Source organism: Rana temporaria, chromosome 6 (genome assembly GCF_905171775.1).
Source record: "Rana temporaria chromosome 6, aRanTem1.1, whole genome shotgun sequence".
Classification (NCBI taxonomy): domain Eukaryota; kingdom Metazoa; phylum Chordata; class Amphibia; order Anura; family Ranidae; genus Rana; species Rana temporaria.
This window is the reverse complement of record NC_053494.1, coordinates 43,369,306-43,387,448: the sequence shown is the minus strand read 5'-3', so window position 1 is coordinate 43,387,448 and position 18,143 is coordinate 43,369,306. Positions and strand designations below refer to the sequence as shown.

Sequence of the window (18,143 nt, the reverse complement as noted above, 5' to 3'; positions counted from 1 at the left end):
ATATAGTCTCCACTTGTCCACTACTAAAGAGGAACTCAGAAGGTAACATTTCTAACATTTGTAAGATCAATCCACCTGGAACTACCACTAATCAATTTATTTATGTCACTCTTACATTACAATGGGATCAAAATAGAACTACCATTGACGCGATGGTCGACACCGGTGCCTGTGGAAATTTTATTGATTTAGCAATTGTGAATTCAAATAAAATTCCTTGTGTGGTTAAGCAAAATCCTCTCTCTGTCACATTTATTGATGGTTCTAGTTCCACCTCAGGTCCAATTTCCTCTCAAACCACACCCCTACTGGTTACTTGCGGGAATAACCATACAGAGACCCTTGTCTTTGATGTCATTCCATCTCCGCTTTTTCCAATAGTTCTCGGGTTACCTTGGCTACTCTTACATCAGCCTACTTTCCTCTGGACTAACCACTCACTCAATCTAAACTCCACATTTTGCCAAGAAACTTGCTACCCCATTTTCACTATTCTCTCCACGGAAATTTACTATAAAGATCTCCCTACTTATTTGCAAGATTTTTCAGATGTTTTCAGTAAATCCAAGGCAGAGGTTCTTCCCCCCCATCGAATTTATGATTGCCCTATAGATCTCATTCCTAGCTCTCCAATTCCAACTGCACGTATCTATCCCCTATCACAACCAGAGCTTGTACACCTTAAGGGTTACCTTGATGAAAACCTGAAAAAGGGCTTTATTAGACCATCCACTTCTCCCGCAAGTGCCGCCATGTTCTTTGTCAAAAACAAGGATGGCTCACTACGGCCTATCATTGATTACCGTGCCCTCAATCGTATCACTGTGAAGAACCGCTACCCCTTACCTCTCATTCCAGAGCTCATTGAACGTCTTCAAACCTCAAAGGTTTTCACAAAATTAGACCTTAGGGGTGCCTATAATTTGATCAGGATTCGTCCAGGTGATGAGTGGAAGACTGCTTTCAAGACTCGTTATGGTCTTTATGAATACACTGTGATGCCATTTGGACTTTGTAACGCACCTGCAACCTTCCAGTGGTTCATAAATGACATTTTTAGGGATCTGCTTGACGTCTGCGTAGTAATTTATCTGGATGACACTCTGATCTACTCTGATACTCTTGAGGAACACACTAAACATGTTCGTTGGGTTTTGGCCAGACTCAGAACACATTCCCTATATGCCAAACTGGAGAAATGTGTTTTCAGCCAGACAACTATATCTTTTCTAGGCTACCAAATTACACCTCAAGGTATCCAAATGGACTCTTCTAAAGTAAAATGTATTACCTCCTGGCCAATACCTCACTCTAGAAAAGCTCTTCAACGGTTCCTCGGTTTCTCAAACTATTATCGCAAATTTATCAAAAATTTCTCAGCAATTGTCAAACCATTGAGTACTCTCACTAGCTCGAAGACACCCTTCTCCTGGTCAAAGGAAGCCCAGGATTCTTTTGACACTCTAAAGCACTGTTACACTTCAGCCCCCATCTTACAACTACCTAACCCCCAATACCACTTCACTGTAGAAGTAGACGCCTCTCATTATGCTTTGGGTGCTATCCTGTCCCAACGTCCAAGTCTATCAGAGCCACTTCACCCTGTAGCTTTTTATTCCAGGACCCTCTCGCCAGCAGAAAAGAACTACCCCATCGGTGAAAAGGAACTCCTTGCAATTAAAGATGCTTTAGAGAATTGGAGACACCTATTGGAGGGTAGCACTCATCCAATAACAATCCTGACCGATCACCGTAACTTACAACATCTGAAAACATGTAAGACGCTCTCTGCCCGTCAGGTCAGATGGAGCTTATTTTTTGACAGGTTTGATTTTTATATATCCTACAGGCCTGGCACACAAAACATCAAAGCCGACTCCTTGTCTCGTATGAATGAAGACCAAACTACTGAGATTCCTCCACTTTCTATCATTCCATCAAACCGATTCATTGGCGTATCCACCACCTTTAGGCAATTAATTTCTCAATCACTCTCCAAAGATCGCTCTTGTCTACCAAAAGATCTTACTAGATTACCAGATGGAGTTTATACTTTCAACGACAAGATCTTCGTTCCCCCTAACTTACAACTCTCATTACTTAGACATCTTCATGACTCACCCCTAGCCGGCCACCCTGGGATCAACAAGACTACTCACCTCATCAGGAGAGATTACTGGTGGCCCAATCTGGCTAAGACGGTCCATGAATATGTTAGTTCATGTGAAATTTGTGCTCGTAACAAACATTCTAGGAGACCTCCTTTCGGTCTTCTCGCTTCTATCCCAGTACCTAATAGACCTTGGGAAGTTGTGTCGATGGACTTTATAGTTGATCTTCCTAAATCCAATGGTGCCAACACCATCATGGTCATAGTAGATCTCTTAACCAAGATGGCACACTTCGTCCCTTTGAAGAAGTTACCAACTTCCCTTGAGACAGCAAACGCATTCATCTCCAATATTCTCAAATTACATGGTTTACCCTCAAAAATCATTTCGGATCGCGGCAGTCAATTTGTTTCTAGATTTTGGAAAGTCCTATGTAATGCTCTACAGATTGACCACCGCATGTCCACTGCCTACCACCCTTAGACAAATGGGCAGACAGAACGTGTCAACCAAATCCTGGAACAATATCTACGCTGTTACTGTACACATCTACAGGATGATTGGTTTCAACTTCTACCCCTTGCTGAGTTCTCTTATAACAATTCCACCAGTTCTTCGTCTCGATTCACACCTTTTTTCGCCAATTTTGGTTTCCACCCCAACAGTTTACTAACCTCTTACCTCCCAAATAGTGTTCCAGCAGCTGATCATTATCTATCTACTTTAAAGGATACACTGGAGATTCTCCGTTCTAACTTAAAATTTGCTCAACAAAGACAAAAACACTACTATGATGCTCACAGATCGGTACCTCCTAAATATAAGGTTGGGGATTTAGTCTGGCTTTCCACCCGCAATCTTCAGCTTAAAATACCATCAAAGAAACTAGGCACCCAATTCACTGGACCATTCCAGATATCACATTTAATCAGTCCTAATGCTGTCAAATTACTTTTACCCTCAGACTGGAAGATACATTCTTCATTTCATGTTTCTCTCATTAAACCTTTTGTTTCTAATCCATTTCCTAATAGAAAGCCATGTCCTCCTTCACCAATCAAGGTCCATGGTGAGACTGAATACGAAGTTGAGAAAATACTGGACTCTAGGAAACGTGGTTCCACTCTTCAATACCTTATATGTTGGAAAGGTTATGATCAACTTGATGACTCTTGGGAGGATTCTTCAGACATACATGCCCCACGTCTAATCAGACAATTTAATTCGAGATATCCTACTCGGCCCTTTATTTCTGGGAGCACTGGTGGTGCCCCCTTGAGGAGGGGAGTATGTAACATCTTTGATGTTACTTCTCGCAGAACGAGCGCAGCTGTGCCTTATCCTAGCAGCTGCGCTCCGTTCTGCAAGATCTCTGCGTCACTTCCGGTGCGCGGACTTTTGCGTTCCAAGCTGGAACGCGGAAGTGCGTCTCAGGACCCTTCCCGTTTTTCCCGCGAAATCGCGGCTATTTAAACTTCCCACAGATGACGGCAGGGTGTTCGGTTATTCTGTCGGATGCCTGCCGTCACCTGTGGAAGAGCGGATCACACCACTGAGCCCAGGAGCCTCTGAGGACCTTTCCTAGTTCCAGCACCTCTACCGAGCGATCATTAATCCCCTGCACCAGCAGGCTGTGAACCTCCATTCTCCAGTACTTCACTCTAGACCTTCAAGGACTCCTCCACAACAAGTCTCCTGGCTTTCTCCAACTTACATCCTGCAGCAGTGTACCACAAGACCCAGCACAACCGCAAGTATCCTGTTCATATTCATACCTGTTGAACTGAGTCACACTCACTTGCTTGTTACACAAAAGGACTGCATTGAACCTGTATTTCTGTTACTATTCCCATTACTACATTGATGGACTTTGCTTACTATAGTACTAAGCCTATATTGTGAAGTAACAATATATTATCAGATATTAGTACTCTGCCATAGATTCTAGTGTGACATATTACTCCCTAGGAACTATACAGTAGGATTCCTTTTCATTCAAAGAGACTCTATTACTATAGACATTTATTATATTTGGCTTATGAAATAATAAGCTTCCTTATGTTGGTACGGATTGAGGTTGTGATGAATTAACCCCAAACTTTCTGACTAAATAAGAGAGTGTTTTGGTGGTTAGACCTGAGAAGCCTCTGCAGCTGTGATCCAACAGTTCTAATTAATTAACATAGGCAGTGTCATTACAAAGGGTTTCAGCAGCAGGGATAGAGCTGTCAATCCAGAAAGCAGTGGAATTGACTAGGTGTGACCAGATGCTAATTGACAGCCTAGAGGCTTGTGAATCAGCTGTGACAATGCTAATATCCACACCCTCGCAATATCTTCTCACCCACTGTAGGGCAAGCAGGAACTGCTGGCCAGGTAGCCGCATGCCAGAATAGGATAATGCCCCATTGTGCACAGCTCATTTTTGGTACCAAGCATACAAATGGTTATGATTACCTTGTAAGGCAGACATAGAGCACAATGATTAGGCATATCAACACTAAACATGTGATCGGGACAATGATATATTTCATATCCAGTAAGGTAAGTCTGTAATCTGTAAAAAAAGGAACAGGGAAATTATTATCATTTAATGACAATTTTAAAATACATTTTTAAATTTCCCCATAATAAATGGAGAAGTACACCCCTCACATTTTTGTAAATATTTTGTTCATGAACACTGAAGAAATTACACTTTTCTACAATGTAAAATAGTGAGTGTACAGCTTGTATAACAGTGTAAATTTGCTGTCCCCTCAAAATAACTCAACACACAGCCATTAATGTCTAAACCGCTGGCAACAAAAGTGAGTACACCCCTTAGTGAAAATGTCCAAATCGGGCACAAAATGACAATATTTTGTGTGTCCACCATTATTTTCCAGCACTGCCTTAACCCTCTTGGGCATGGAGTTCACCAGAGCTTCACAGGTTGCCAATGGAGTCCTCTTCCACTCCTTTGTGGTAAAATTTGGCATGGTATGGTCCCAAACAACGGGGGTCATCAGTGATGTCAGTTCCTGGGAAGCCTGTGGCTATTCTCTCCCTGTGTCATCAGCGCTTCTCGTCGCCGTATTGCGTTCCACGCTGGAACGCATACGGTGACCGCGCACTGACGTCATCGCCCGGCGCCGCATGCGTTCCAGCACGGAACGCGGAGGTGCCGAGTGTAATTAATGCTCTATTCGGCACACATGCCTCTCTGCTATAAACAGAACAGCGTGTTTACTACACGCTGTTCTATTATTGTTGGCCGGAGCCGGACCACGCTACAAATAAACTACTGGCAAAATCCCCTCAACTGGATATCACTGCAGCCCGGATCCATGCCACCTTTAACATATCCACTACCTGCATTCACGCTGCCATCCTTACTGCAGTTGCTGGGGACACCCTAAGATATCTTCCACCAGGAGAACCTACATGAAAGAATCCCATTGCTGCCACAATACTCTTCTTAGTGAAGAACTCTCATCTTCTGCAAATGGATAAGTACCATTACTACCTTACATTTATTGCTCTACAATTACCCGGATCACATGTAGCTTTATTAAGTACTGTATTTGAATAGTTTAAACTATCATGCTGCTTGGGATTACTTATTGTGTCTTGATGTAACAGTTGTAGAATATCTTAAAGGGACATACACTCTTAAACCATTTAAGCTACAGTTGCCTCCCTGAAGTATAACCTATCTGCATACAGTATTTTCATATGCTACGTGCTTGACATTTGTTCTTTAAAAGTTACGCCCTCCTGGCTGTAAATACCGAACATGTTCGCTATACCTTTTAAACGCTAGAGGTTGAAGGTATGTTGTATTTCCTTCTCCCTTAGTAGCTCAATGCATTCCTATATGTGAGAGATATAATGTAGTAAACCCCCAAACTCTTTTTCTCTGATTAGAGTGACACGTGGGGTCCAGTACTGAAAATCACAATACATAGAGAAGTGCATTGAAATCTTTTCCCAAGCCGCAGTTGTGCTTACTCTCGTTCACCGTAGGTTGAACCAAAACGTTTTGGATGCCAGGGGCTGAAGGTATGTTGTAATACTTGCTCCCTTAGTAGCTCAATACATTCATATATGTGAGAGATATGATGTAGTGAACCCCAAACTCTTTTTCTCTGATTAGAGTGACACCTGGGGTCCAGTACTGAAAATCACATTACATAGAGAAGTGCATTGAAATCTTTTCCCTAACCGCAGTTGTGGTTCACTCTTGTTCACCGTAGTTTGTGACAGAATAATAGAACCTCATCATGAACCCAGCAGAACTTGCTAACCATGTTGTCGCCCTTACTCAAAAGGTAGATGCTCTTGCTCAAACTGTACAAACTCTGCAATTCGAGAACCAAACCCTGCAAGACTTAGTTGCTCAGAATCCAAATGTGCTTCGTGATGCTCCTGAACCACTAAGATTTTTCCTGAGTCTCCACTACTTATGAATGTACCCTCAACTAATGATTATTGGTCTACCCTTTCTTCTGTTTTGCAAGTTTTGAAACAAAATCTCAAACGGGCACAGGATCGCCAAAAAACCTATTATGATCTTAGGCGTAGACCTTCACCATCTTACAAAGTTGGGGATCAAGTTTGGCTCTCTACAAAAAATGTACGTTTACATATACCCGCTAGGAAATTGGCCAAGTGATTTTTTGGTCCATTTCCTATTTCTTTCTGTCCATGCACACATAGGCATTTATAGGTGTCTAGAAGGAAAAAAACCCACTGCCAGCGCATTCAGGAGCAGCAGCATTTTGGCAGGAAAACAACTGATGCGTCTAAACACGTGTAAAAATGCATTCTAGAATAAATTTATAAATTTGGCCAGAATAAATTCTGGCCAATTAAATGAATAAACGTCCAGGAGCTTGATACGATTAAACGTGTTTCCAAAAACGTTGCTTTAGGCGTGTTATTGATACTACTTTTTTTCTGCCAGGCATTTAGATGAGATGGGCAAATGTCCAGTGTGGGTGAGGCCTTATGGTTCTGTTCTATCTAATACCTTAAAGAGTTACCATTTCTCCACTCAGCTTCTGAGCTCCATTCGCTCCAAGTTCCACGGAATTCTTGGTTTTCTGTTGGCCTTGTCCTGACCCTCACTACATATTCTTCCCCTCGTTTTAGTTGTCGTTTGCTGAATTTATATCGGAGCTCCAATTGTGTAAGCCAATCCTCTTTTTCCTGCAGAACAGATTTAACCAGTCACATAAAATGTTACACTATATGTACAGATGCTACTTGGATGAAACAAATATACACATTAAAGCAGAACTAAAGTCGCAAGCCCTGTACACACGCTCGGTTTTCTCGGCGGTAAAAAGTCCGCCGAGAAAACCGAGGGGAAAGCCGAGAACCCGGCAGGAAAACTGCCATGGAGCTTTGGCCAGGAATCCCGGCCGTGTGAATGCTCCGTCGGCACTGCCTCGCAGTGTTTCCCATAGGTAAGTAGTAGATCTGGCGGGAACAAAAAATGGCAGGAATCTCAACGGGAAAATAGAGAGCTGGTTCTCGATTTTCCCTCCGGGATTCCCGGCTTTTTTTTCTGACAGGAAAACTGCGAGGAAGCATACACACGTCCGGTTTTCCCAGCCAAAAGCTCTCCTGGCAGTTTTCCTGCTGGGAAAACCGGTCTTATGTATGAGGCTAAAGAGTCATATAATGACTAATATGCAATAATAAAAAATGACTTGCCTGCTCGCAGTATTTTGTAGACTGTACACTGACCTGTGCATGCGCTGCTTAGTTTACATTTTTGGCACAGTGCCTGTATGCTAGGATGACTGAACTCCCATGTTATCCATGCATAGGTCAATCACAACAGCCAAAGACTAGCAGCTGGATGAATTAAGGGGGTAACTATTTGCAGACTTTAGTTCCACTTTGAAGCATCTGGGTAATGTAAAAGGCTCTATGCACACTAATTCGTTTTTTTATGCATTTTGCAGAAATGCAGAGACATTCCTATGGAACATGTTTACATCAATGCATTTTTGTGCCTCTGCATTTTTGGAAAGTGTCAGGGACTTTTTTTCTTGCAAAATGCAGCATTTTGCATGTAATAGACTTCAATGGACCCGCATCCAAAACGCAAGTACCGCGTTTTTACCGTAATTTGCGTTTTGCATTTTTTTTACACTGTATATAGCTGCTTCTTCTGCTCTTCTTTGTCCTGTGTTCTTCTTCCTCTGCTGCCGCTCCTGTCGCCGCTCCTCCTCCGATGCTGCGTCCAGCTGATCTGTCCGTGCCAATGTCAAGAATTTCTTAAATAACAATGGGGGCGTGACAATCGGATTATGTAATCCGGAGGCCCCCTTGTGACATCACAAACCCATCATCCCCCGGGTGGTGACGTCACATGGTTATTTAAGAAATGCTTGACATCGTCACGGACAGATTTGCTGGACGCTGCATTGGAGGAGGGTCATCGGCGGCAGCGGAAGAAGAAGACAGAAGAAAGAAGAAGAGCGGAAGAAGAAGCAGGGGAAGAAGGAGAAGACCGGAGGATGAAGATGTGGCAGAAGATGGAGGAAGACTGGATGAAGAAGCAGAGAAGAAGAAGATATTTTTAATAAAAGACTTGTCAAAAATTGTCTACTGTATTTTTTAACACTGCACTACTTTATTTTGGGTGAATGGGTAGGGGTACAATGTACCCCATACTCATTCACATAGGGGGGGGGTGGGATCTGGGAGACCCTGACAACCACCAGTCAAGGGTTGTCGGGAAGAGGCCCTTGTCCCCATCAACATGGGGGCAAGGTGCTTTGAGGTGGGGGGGGGGGGGGCAGAGCTAAATTAATATTATTACTTAGTATTCATTTATTAAATGTTTTTATTGTTTATTTATGATTATTTTCATTTATTTGTGTATTTATTTTACATTTATTTATGTATTCATGAATTATTATTATTATTATTATTATTATTATTAGTAGAAGTAGTAGTAGTAGTAGTAGTAGTATTAAGACCTTAACCCTAACAAAAATAAAATAAGTAAATAACCAGGAAGCTAGTTCAGCTAATACTAATTCTCCTACAGCTAATGCAAATTCTTCTGCATCTAGTGTTAATTTTTCTGCAGCTACTGCTCATTCCCTTTTATTTTTTTTAGGTTTAAGGTGTTAATACTACTACTAATAATAATGAAAAAATAAATTTAAAATAAATACATAAATAAATAATAAATACATTCAATATATGAATACTAAGTAATAGTAAATAAATAATTAACCCCTAATCCTTACATGTTTTTAAATAATAATAAATAACTAAACGCCTTAACACAAAAAATTAAAAAAAATACTATTACTATTATTATTAATATATATATTTTTTGTTCAGGTATGGGTGTTTATTTATTATTACTATTTATTATAATTTTTTTTAATATTTTTTAAGGTTAAGAGTTAACTATAATTGTTTTTAATGTATTATTGTATATTATTAATTAATTTTATTTATTTATGATGATTTTTAGTTATTTGTGAATTTAGTTTACATTTATTTATTCATATATTTTTGCTATTTTATGTTTCACAATTTATAGTTTGAGCAGAAAAATTGCACGCATACACGTGACAAAACGCCCGAATGCGAATGTAAACTGTTGGCACTATATAAATCCTGTATAATAATAATAATCATAATAATAATGCGCACAAAAATGCATCTCTGTTCATTTCTATGGGGAAAAAATGTGTCAAAAATGCTGAAATCTGCCTGATTCAATCTACAAAAGAAGCTCCAGAACTTTTTTGAGCTTCAGGTGACTTGGGGCCAGATCCACAAAAACCTGGCGTAACTTAAAAAATCCCATTTAAGTTACACTGCCTTAAAATTTCTACCTAAGTGCCCGATCCACAAAGCACTTATCTAGAAATTTCAGGCCGTGTAACTAAAATTCCGCCGGCGCAAGGCGTTCCTATTCAAATGGGGCGAGTCCCATTTAAATGAGGCGCGCTCCCGCGCCGGCCGTACTGCGCATGCTCGAAGTTACGTTACGCCGAGTTTTGAGGATCGCGCCGGCTTAAAAAAGTTGCGTCGGGAAAAAAAAAAAAAAATGACAGCGTCGCTCGGCATGCATTCCTGAGGGAGAACTCCATGCCAATTTTCAAAGAAAAAACCGGCATGGGTTCACCCCCCAGGAGCATACCAGGCCCTTAGGTCTGGTATGGGTTGTAAGGAGACCCCCCTACGCCGAAAAATCGACGTAGGGGGTCCCCCTACAATCCATACCAGACCCGTATCCAAAGCACGCTACCCGGCCGGTCAGGAAGGGAGTGGGGACGAGCTAGCGCCCCCCCCTCCTGAGCCGTGCCAGGCCGCATGCCCTCAACATGGGGGGGTTGGGTGCTCTGGGGCAGGGGGGCGCACTGCGGGCCCCCCCACCCCAGAGCACCCTGTCCCCATGTTGATGAGGACAGGACCTCTTCCCGACAACCCTTGCCGTTGGTTGTCGGGGTCTGCGGGCGGGGGCTTATAGGAATCTGGGAGTCCCCTCAAATAAGGGGGCCCCCAGATACCGGCCCCCCACCCTAAGTGAATGGATATGGGGTACATCGTACCCCTATCCATTCACCTGTAGGCAAAAAGTTAAAGTTAGTAAACACACAACACAAGGGTTTTTAAAATAATTTATTATTCTGCTCCGGATGCCCCCCCTGTCTTCTTTATTAGCTCTATTAGCAGGGGGGGCTTCTTCTTCCACTCTCCGGGGGTCTTCTTCCACTCTCCTTTCCTGACCGGCCGGGTAGCGTGCTTTGGATACGGGTCTGGTATGGATTGTAGGGGGACCCCCTACGTCGATTTTTCGGCGTAGGGGGGTCTCCTTACAACCCATACCAGACCTAAGGGCCTGGTATGCTCCTGGGGGGGAACCCATGCCGGTTTTGTTTTTACAAATTGCCGTGGAGTTCTCCCTCGGGAATGCATACCAAATGCCGTCGCTGGAATGGGCTTTTACATGGTGTGACTAGTTTACACTTTGTAACACCGGCCCTAGTTTTACACTTGCAAACTAAAACTTACGGCGAAAAAACGAAGCTGGAAAGCTTTGTGGATCGCCTTAAGTGCTAATTTGCATACTAGAAACGGCATTTCGACTCGAAATGCCCCCAGCGGCGGATGCGGTACTGCATCCTAAGATTCGGCAGTGTAATTCAATTACACATGCCGGATCTTCTGCCTAACTTTGGAAAACTGCTTCTGTGGATCAGTTCCAAAGTTAGGACAAGGGATACGATGGAGTAACAGCAGTTACTCCGCCGTATCTCTTTTGAGGATCTGGCCCTTGGAGTGGAGATGTGAACCATCTCCATAGAGGTGTGAATGGGGCCTAAGATAAACCTCAACCACTATACAGCATACAGCAAGGGTATCTATATATCTCAAGATATCCTATACATTTCCAAGGATAACCACAGATTTAGATGAAATTTAAGTGGAATTGAACTCACCCCAGGGGATGTTCATATTCCATGTATTCCAATTGGAGTGTTCTCCTTAGTATGGAATAGACAGGAGACTCCCATGTTGTTGCCGGCAGCATATGGGGGCCCACATGGAGGAGTGGGGGGAACCAATCCCCAACCCTCGCACAAAGAACAACATTTATTCTTTCCCTTTGTACATCTATGGTGACCCTTGGAGACATTTTGAAGATTTAGGCATGTGTTAGTCCACCAGGGGCGCATGTGACAGAGTGACAAAGCAGAAGCTTCATATTTAAAGCGTTTTCTTTCTAAGTTTGTCGTAATTTCCGACGGAAAAAGTCAGATGAGGGAAAACACACGGTCGGAATATCCGATGAAAAAATTCCGTCAGACTTTTTCCATCGGAAATTCTGACCGTGTGTACGTGGCATTAGGCTGTGTTCGCACTATTGCAAATTGGATATAGGATTTTCCTTGCATCCAATTCGCATGTCAAGAGACTGTGACCTGCTCTCAATGGCACCGGCTCTCAATGGGACCGGATCTCAATGGGACATCTGCATCTCCTGGTTCGTTTCAGGTCAGAGTTTAGCAAAAAATTCAGAACTAAATCTGACTGGAACCGGTGAATAGGGATGCACCGGACCCCTGTGTGTGTCACTCTGCACAGCAGTGTGGACCCAGCCTTAAAGGGGTTGTAAACCTTTGTGTTTTTTCACCTTAATGCATCCTATGCATTAAGGTGAAAAAACACCTTGCAGTGTCCGGCCCCCAGCCCCCCCCCCCCCCCCCCCAGTATACTTATCTGAGCCCCGAATGTCCGCGGGCACGATCCCGCATTGCTCTCTCCACGGCTTCTCGGCTCTTCATTGGGTAGATTGATAGCAGCGCAGCCATTGGCTCCCGCTGCTGTCAATCAAATCCAATGACGCGGGATCATGCGGCGGTGGGTAACCCGCGGGGAGTGATCCGGGACAACGGCGCGGCTATTTGTTTATAGCCGCCCCATTGCGACACATTTTCCGGACCGTTGACATTTACAGAGCAATCAGTGCTATAAATGTGCACTGACTACTATGTAAATGTCACTGGCAGGGAAGGGGTTAACACTACGGGGCGATCAAGGGGTTAAGTGTGTACCCTATTGTGTGTTCTCACTGTGTGGGGATGGGGACTGACTATAGGAGATATAGTTTAACCTCTCAAATTTGGAAATATACAAAGGGGTTAGGGGTGTACCATCATCCTAATATCTTAACCTTGAACCCTTCAAATTACTTCTATGACTATAGGAGATGACAGATCATGTTTTCTACTTTGTAGGAAGGCACGATCTGTCCTTCTCTCCTCAAACAGTGCAGGCTTTGTGTGTTTACACACACAAACTCCCGTTCACCCGCTCGTGCACGCGGCCGTTGGCATTCGCGCCCGCTGGCCATGCGCATCGGGTCCCCTGTCATGCAGGGGGCGCTTGCGCGCCCTCTGGTGGCTCTCCTGGGAGAAGCCGTATATGTACTGGATTTCACCCAGAAGAGACATTTTGCCGCAGTATATCTGCATGTGTCGGTCTGGAACCGGTCAAAGGAGATGGTGGAGCCAAATAAAGAAAAGGCAGTTTAGATGCTGTGGTCAGTTCTATGTGATTCAATGTGCCCAAGAAAACAAAACCAACTGAATTTTTTACCACTTTTCTGCCATGCTTGAAGAGGATCTGTACATGATAGGACAGCTTGGATAGGATAAAGTTGCTCTCATAACCGATATTCCATTGCACTAGACCGTTCTCTTCGTCTTGAAATTCAATTCGGACATTTGATGGGGCGATTGGCTTAACTGTGCAAAACATACTGTAAATAACATTGTTTCCACGGAAATGAGCAAGTTACAGAGGAAGTGAATACAGCACAAAGATAAGATTAACACTATTGCAGTGAAATAGTTGTTTCTCAAGAATGGTCAGTTTGTGGTTAAAGTGATCCTGCACAGAAAAGATGAAAACATTTGGGGCCAGATCCACGAAGCGTGGCGCTTCTATCCGTCCGGCGTAGTGTATCTCTGATACACTACGGCGCCGTAACTTACAGCTTTTTTTTTGTATCCTGAAAGAATTTCCGCCGTAAGTTACGGCGGCATAGTGTAACTTTTGCGGCGTAAGGGCGCAATTCAAATGTATGTGATGGGGGCGTGTTTTATGTTAATACGTCTTGACCCGACATAAATTACATTTTTTTTAACTGCGCATGCGCCGTCCGTGGGGGTATCCCAGTGCGCATGTTCGAAATTAACCCGCAACAAGCCAATGCTTACGACGTGAACATCATTCTACGCAAAGCCGTATTCGCGAACGACTTACGCAAACCACGTAAAAATTAAAAAATTTGACACGGGAACGACGGCCATACTTAACATTGAGTACGCCTCATATAGCAGGGGTAACTATACGCCAAAAAAAGCCTTACGGAAACGACATCAAAAAATGCGCCGGCCGGACGTATGTTCATGGATCGCCGTATATAGCTAATTTGCATACTCGACGCGGAATTCGACGGAAATGCCACCTAGCGGCCAGCGTAAATATGCACCAACGATCCGACGGCGTACTAAGACGTACGCCAGTCGGATCGAGCCCAGATTCAGTCGTATCTTGTTTTGTGGATACGACGGGGCATTTTAAAAATTCATAGATACGCCGGCGTAATTCGTTTGTGGATTTTCAGGAGAGGTCAACCATGACAGCATACATATTTCTTTCAATATAGGTTTTCTTTAAAGGGCAACTGTAAAAAAAAAAGCCCTTAATCAGCCTTTAGTAGCCTTTAGTTGGATACGTGAATTAACAGCGCTAGCGGAATATAAAGTGACAACACACTGTATAACATAATCTATACACAAGGTGATAATATAAAGTGCTAAGTGCTTCCAGAAGGACGACAACTGATATTTCTTGGTTCAAAAGGAATTTCAAGTATCACACTCCCCTCTAGTGACCCAACTCACCAGAGTTAATGGAGCCTCAGCTTTGAAGTCCAGGGATCAAAAAATGCTGTAACCTAATGCCTCGTTTCCACTGAGCGGATCGGTTCGGGTCTGTACAGTTTGGAATGGTTAGAATGGTCTGGCCTATTCAGGTGAGCGTTTCCACTGCAAGGCAGATCTATTATCTGGACTGAATGGCGACGTGGTGTTTGTCTTGCTTTCCTTTGACATGTGCCTTGACTTTTTTCTGTCCGCCAATCAGTGGAATGTATCGCGTGACGTGAGTAGCTCCGCCCTAACCGTACCGTACCATTTTCTATGGCCCCACATCTGAAGCAGGACCCTGAATGGTGCGGTATGGTTCTGTTGTATGGGCCACTTTCATAATGGAAACACTCAAAATAGCGTACCGATACCGAACCAACACGAACCGATCCGCTAAGTGGAAACGAGGCATTAGAGATCTGATGTATGGATCTAGATTTTTAGAAAAGCTTCCATATATCTGTATATATATATATATATATATGTTCATGTGGACCGAGGAAGATTGTTCATAGTAAAACAAAAGATAAAAGGTACATAGTGAAGTACTGCCGGCACTAGGTTCAATGCGCAATTACATAAACGCCACTCACGAGACGGCTCTGTAAAACAGGCATCAGTATGTTCCGGGTATGCAGCTGAACAGCGTGCGTTCCACAGATACCGGAAGTTGCGTCACTGGTACGTGAAACCGGAAATACGTCAACGCGTTTCACCCCTCCTCCAGGGCGTCATCAAGGACATTGATGACGCCCTGGAGTAGGTCGAAAGGTGTATTTTAGGTTCCACGTACCAGTGACGCAACTTCCAGTATCTGTGGAATGCACGCTGTTCGGACCCGGAACATACTGGTGCCTGTTTTACAGAGCCGTCTCGTGAGGGGCGTTTATGTAATTGCGCATTGAATCTAGTGCCGGTAGTACTTCACTATGTACCTTTTATCTTTTGTTTTACTGTGAATGATCTTCCTCGGTCCACATGAACATATATACAGTGGAACCTCGGTTTACGAATACCTCAGTTAACAAGCTTTTTGAAAGACGAGCAACTTTTTTTTTAAATAATTCTGACTCGGTTTGTGAGCAGAATTCAAGCTAATGGGGCCTGCAGTACCGCATTTGGCCTGAGGTGGGGGGGCATGATAGCACTGAGAGTGATAGATACACAGGGGAGGCAGTCTGCCTCCTACCTACTTGATATCTGTTTACCTGCACTGTCATCATTGAGCCCAGGGGCCCAAGATGCTATTAAGACATCCCTGCGTTCGGCGACGTTTGGAAATGCACGAAAAGGCCAGAGGACAGCTCGGCTTACCTCTGCGAATCTCGGGAACTAAGTCTTTCCGAGGTTTGCCAAGGTCAGCCGAAGTGTCCTCTGGCCTTTTCGGCCGTTTCCAAGGCTCTCCGGCGCCCCCCGCCTCTGGCAGCATGCAGTATTGCATGCCATTGAAGTCAATGCGGAACAAATTATTTTAGTTTCCATTGACTTCAATGGGGAAAATCGCTTTGATATGCAAGTACTTTGGATTACAAGCATTCTCCTGGAACGAATTATGCTTGTTCTACCAAGCAGTGCTGGGACAAGGCCATTTGGTGCCCAGGGCGAAGATGGCAAACTGCGCCCCCCCCATTTGATGGGCACAGTGGCGACAATTGATGGCACAGTGGCTGCGTGTGATGGGCACAGTGACTGCGTGTGATAAGCACAGTGGCTGCATGTGATTGGCACAGTGGCGACAATTGATGGCACAGTGGCTGCATGTGATGGGCACAGTGGCTGCGTGTGATTGGCCCAGTGGCTGCGTGTTATTGGCCCAGTGGCTGCGTGTGATGGCACAGTGGCTGCGTGTGATGGCACAGTGGCTGCGTGTGATGGGCCCAGTGACGACAATTGATGGCACAGTGGCTGTGTGTGTTGGCACAGTGGCTGCATGTGATGGCACAGTGGCTGCGTTTGATGGGCACAGTGGCTGCGTGTGATTGGCCCAGTGGCTGCGTGTGATGGGCCCAGTGGCGACAATTGATGGCACAGTGGCTGCGTTTGATGGGCACAGTGGCGACAATTGATGGTGGCACAGTGGCTGCGTGTGATGGGCACAGTGACTGCGTGTGATAAGCACAGTGGCTGCATGTGATTGGCACAGTGGCGACAATTGATGGCACAGTGGCTGCATGTGATGGGCACAGTGGCTGCGTGTGATTGGCCCAGTGGCTGCGTGTGATTGGCCCAGTGGCTGCGTGTGATGGCACAGTGGCTGCGTGTGTTGGCACAGTGGCTGCGTGTGATGGGCCCAGTGGCGACAATTGATGGCACAGTGGCTGTGTGTGTTGGCACAGTGGCTGCATGTGATGGCACAGTGGCTGCGTTTGATGGGCACAGTGGCTGCGTGTGATTGGCCCAGTGGCTGCGTGTGATGGGCCCAGTGGCGACAATTGATGGCACAGTGGCTGCGTTTGATGGGCACAGTGGCGACAATTGATGGTGGCACAGTGGCTGCGTGTGTTGGCACAGTGGCTGCGTGTGTTGGCACAGTGGCTGCGTGTGTTGGCACAGTGGCTGTGTTTGATGGGCACAGTGGCTGCGTGTGATGGCACAGTGGCGACAATTGATGGCACAGTGGCTGCGTTAGATGGTACAGTGGCTGCATGTGATGGCACAGTGGCTGTGTTTGATGGGCACAGTGGCTGCATGTGATGGCACAGTGGCTGCGTTTGGTGGCACAGTGAGGCTGCAATTAATGTTTTTTTTTTTTTTTGTCAGAAAAGGCAAGCGTTGCTCAAAATAACACAATTTTTTTTTTTTAAACTGCCATTTTTTATTTTAAAAAAATGATGGTCACCTCCCACCTCCCCAATACAGTAATTTAAATTATTTTCTTATTATTTGCTTACTTTTAACTGTTCTGTTGCAGACGCAGTAGCACTAGGCACTAGGTAGGCACTGTAGGCAGGCTCAGCTCCTCGGGACTTGTCCTTGCACACAGCTCCCTGCGCAGTACGAGACGAGTCCTCCCTCTCTCACCTCGCTGTAGCTCGCGATCACGTGACACGCTCGGCTCCCCGCCTTTCCCTCCTATGATTGGCTGGCGTGAGGTCACATGGTCCCGCGATCATGTGACCCACTCGGAGGACACCCGGAGCCGCTATTTGCGGCGTTTTATGTGGAATCCACGCCGCTGGAATGCGCCAACTGATCCTCCTCCAATGTTCCACATACATTGGAACCAAGGTTCCAATGTATGTGGAAGCTTCTGTGAAAATCCAGATCCATACATCAGATCTCAAAGATTACAGCATGTTTTGACAAATGGACTGCAAATGTTAGAGTCCATTAACTCAGGTGAGTTGGGTCACAAGAGGGGAGTGTGATACTTGAAATTCCTTTTGAACCAAGAAATATCAGTTGTCATCCTTCTGGAAACACTTAGTACTTTATACTATCACCTTGTGTATAGATCATGTTATACAGTGTGTTGTCACTTTATATTCTGCTAGCGCTGGTAATTCACATATCCAATTATTTGTAAGGTTCTAGCACCTTTGTAATAGCTGTTGCGGTTTCTATATTT

General features: G+C 44.5%; 1 protein-coding gene across 2 annotated transcripts in view; it reads right to left on the bottom strand.

Moving 5' to 3' along the window:
* Positions 1-18,143, bottom strand: part of LOC120943421 — a 78,327-nt gene that overhangs the window by 18,047 nt on the left and 42,137 nt on the right. For both annotated transcript variants that reach the window (XM_040356708.1, XM_040356707.1), the window contains exons 5-7: positions 13,239-13,387; positions 7,139-7,304; positions 4,569-4,668 (exon numbers count right to left, since the gene is read on the bottom strand). In XM_040356708.1, the coding sequence (XP_040212642.1) occupies positions 4,569-4,668; positions 7,139-7,304; positions 13,239-13,387 (415 nt within the window). The remainder of the gene's footprint in view (positions 1-4,568; positions 4,669-7,138; positions 7,305-13,238; positions 13,388-18,143) is intronic.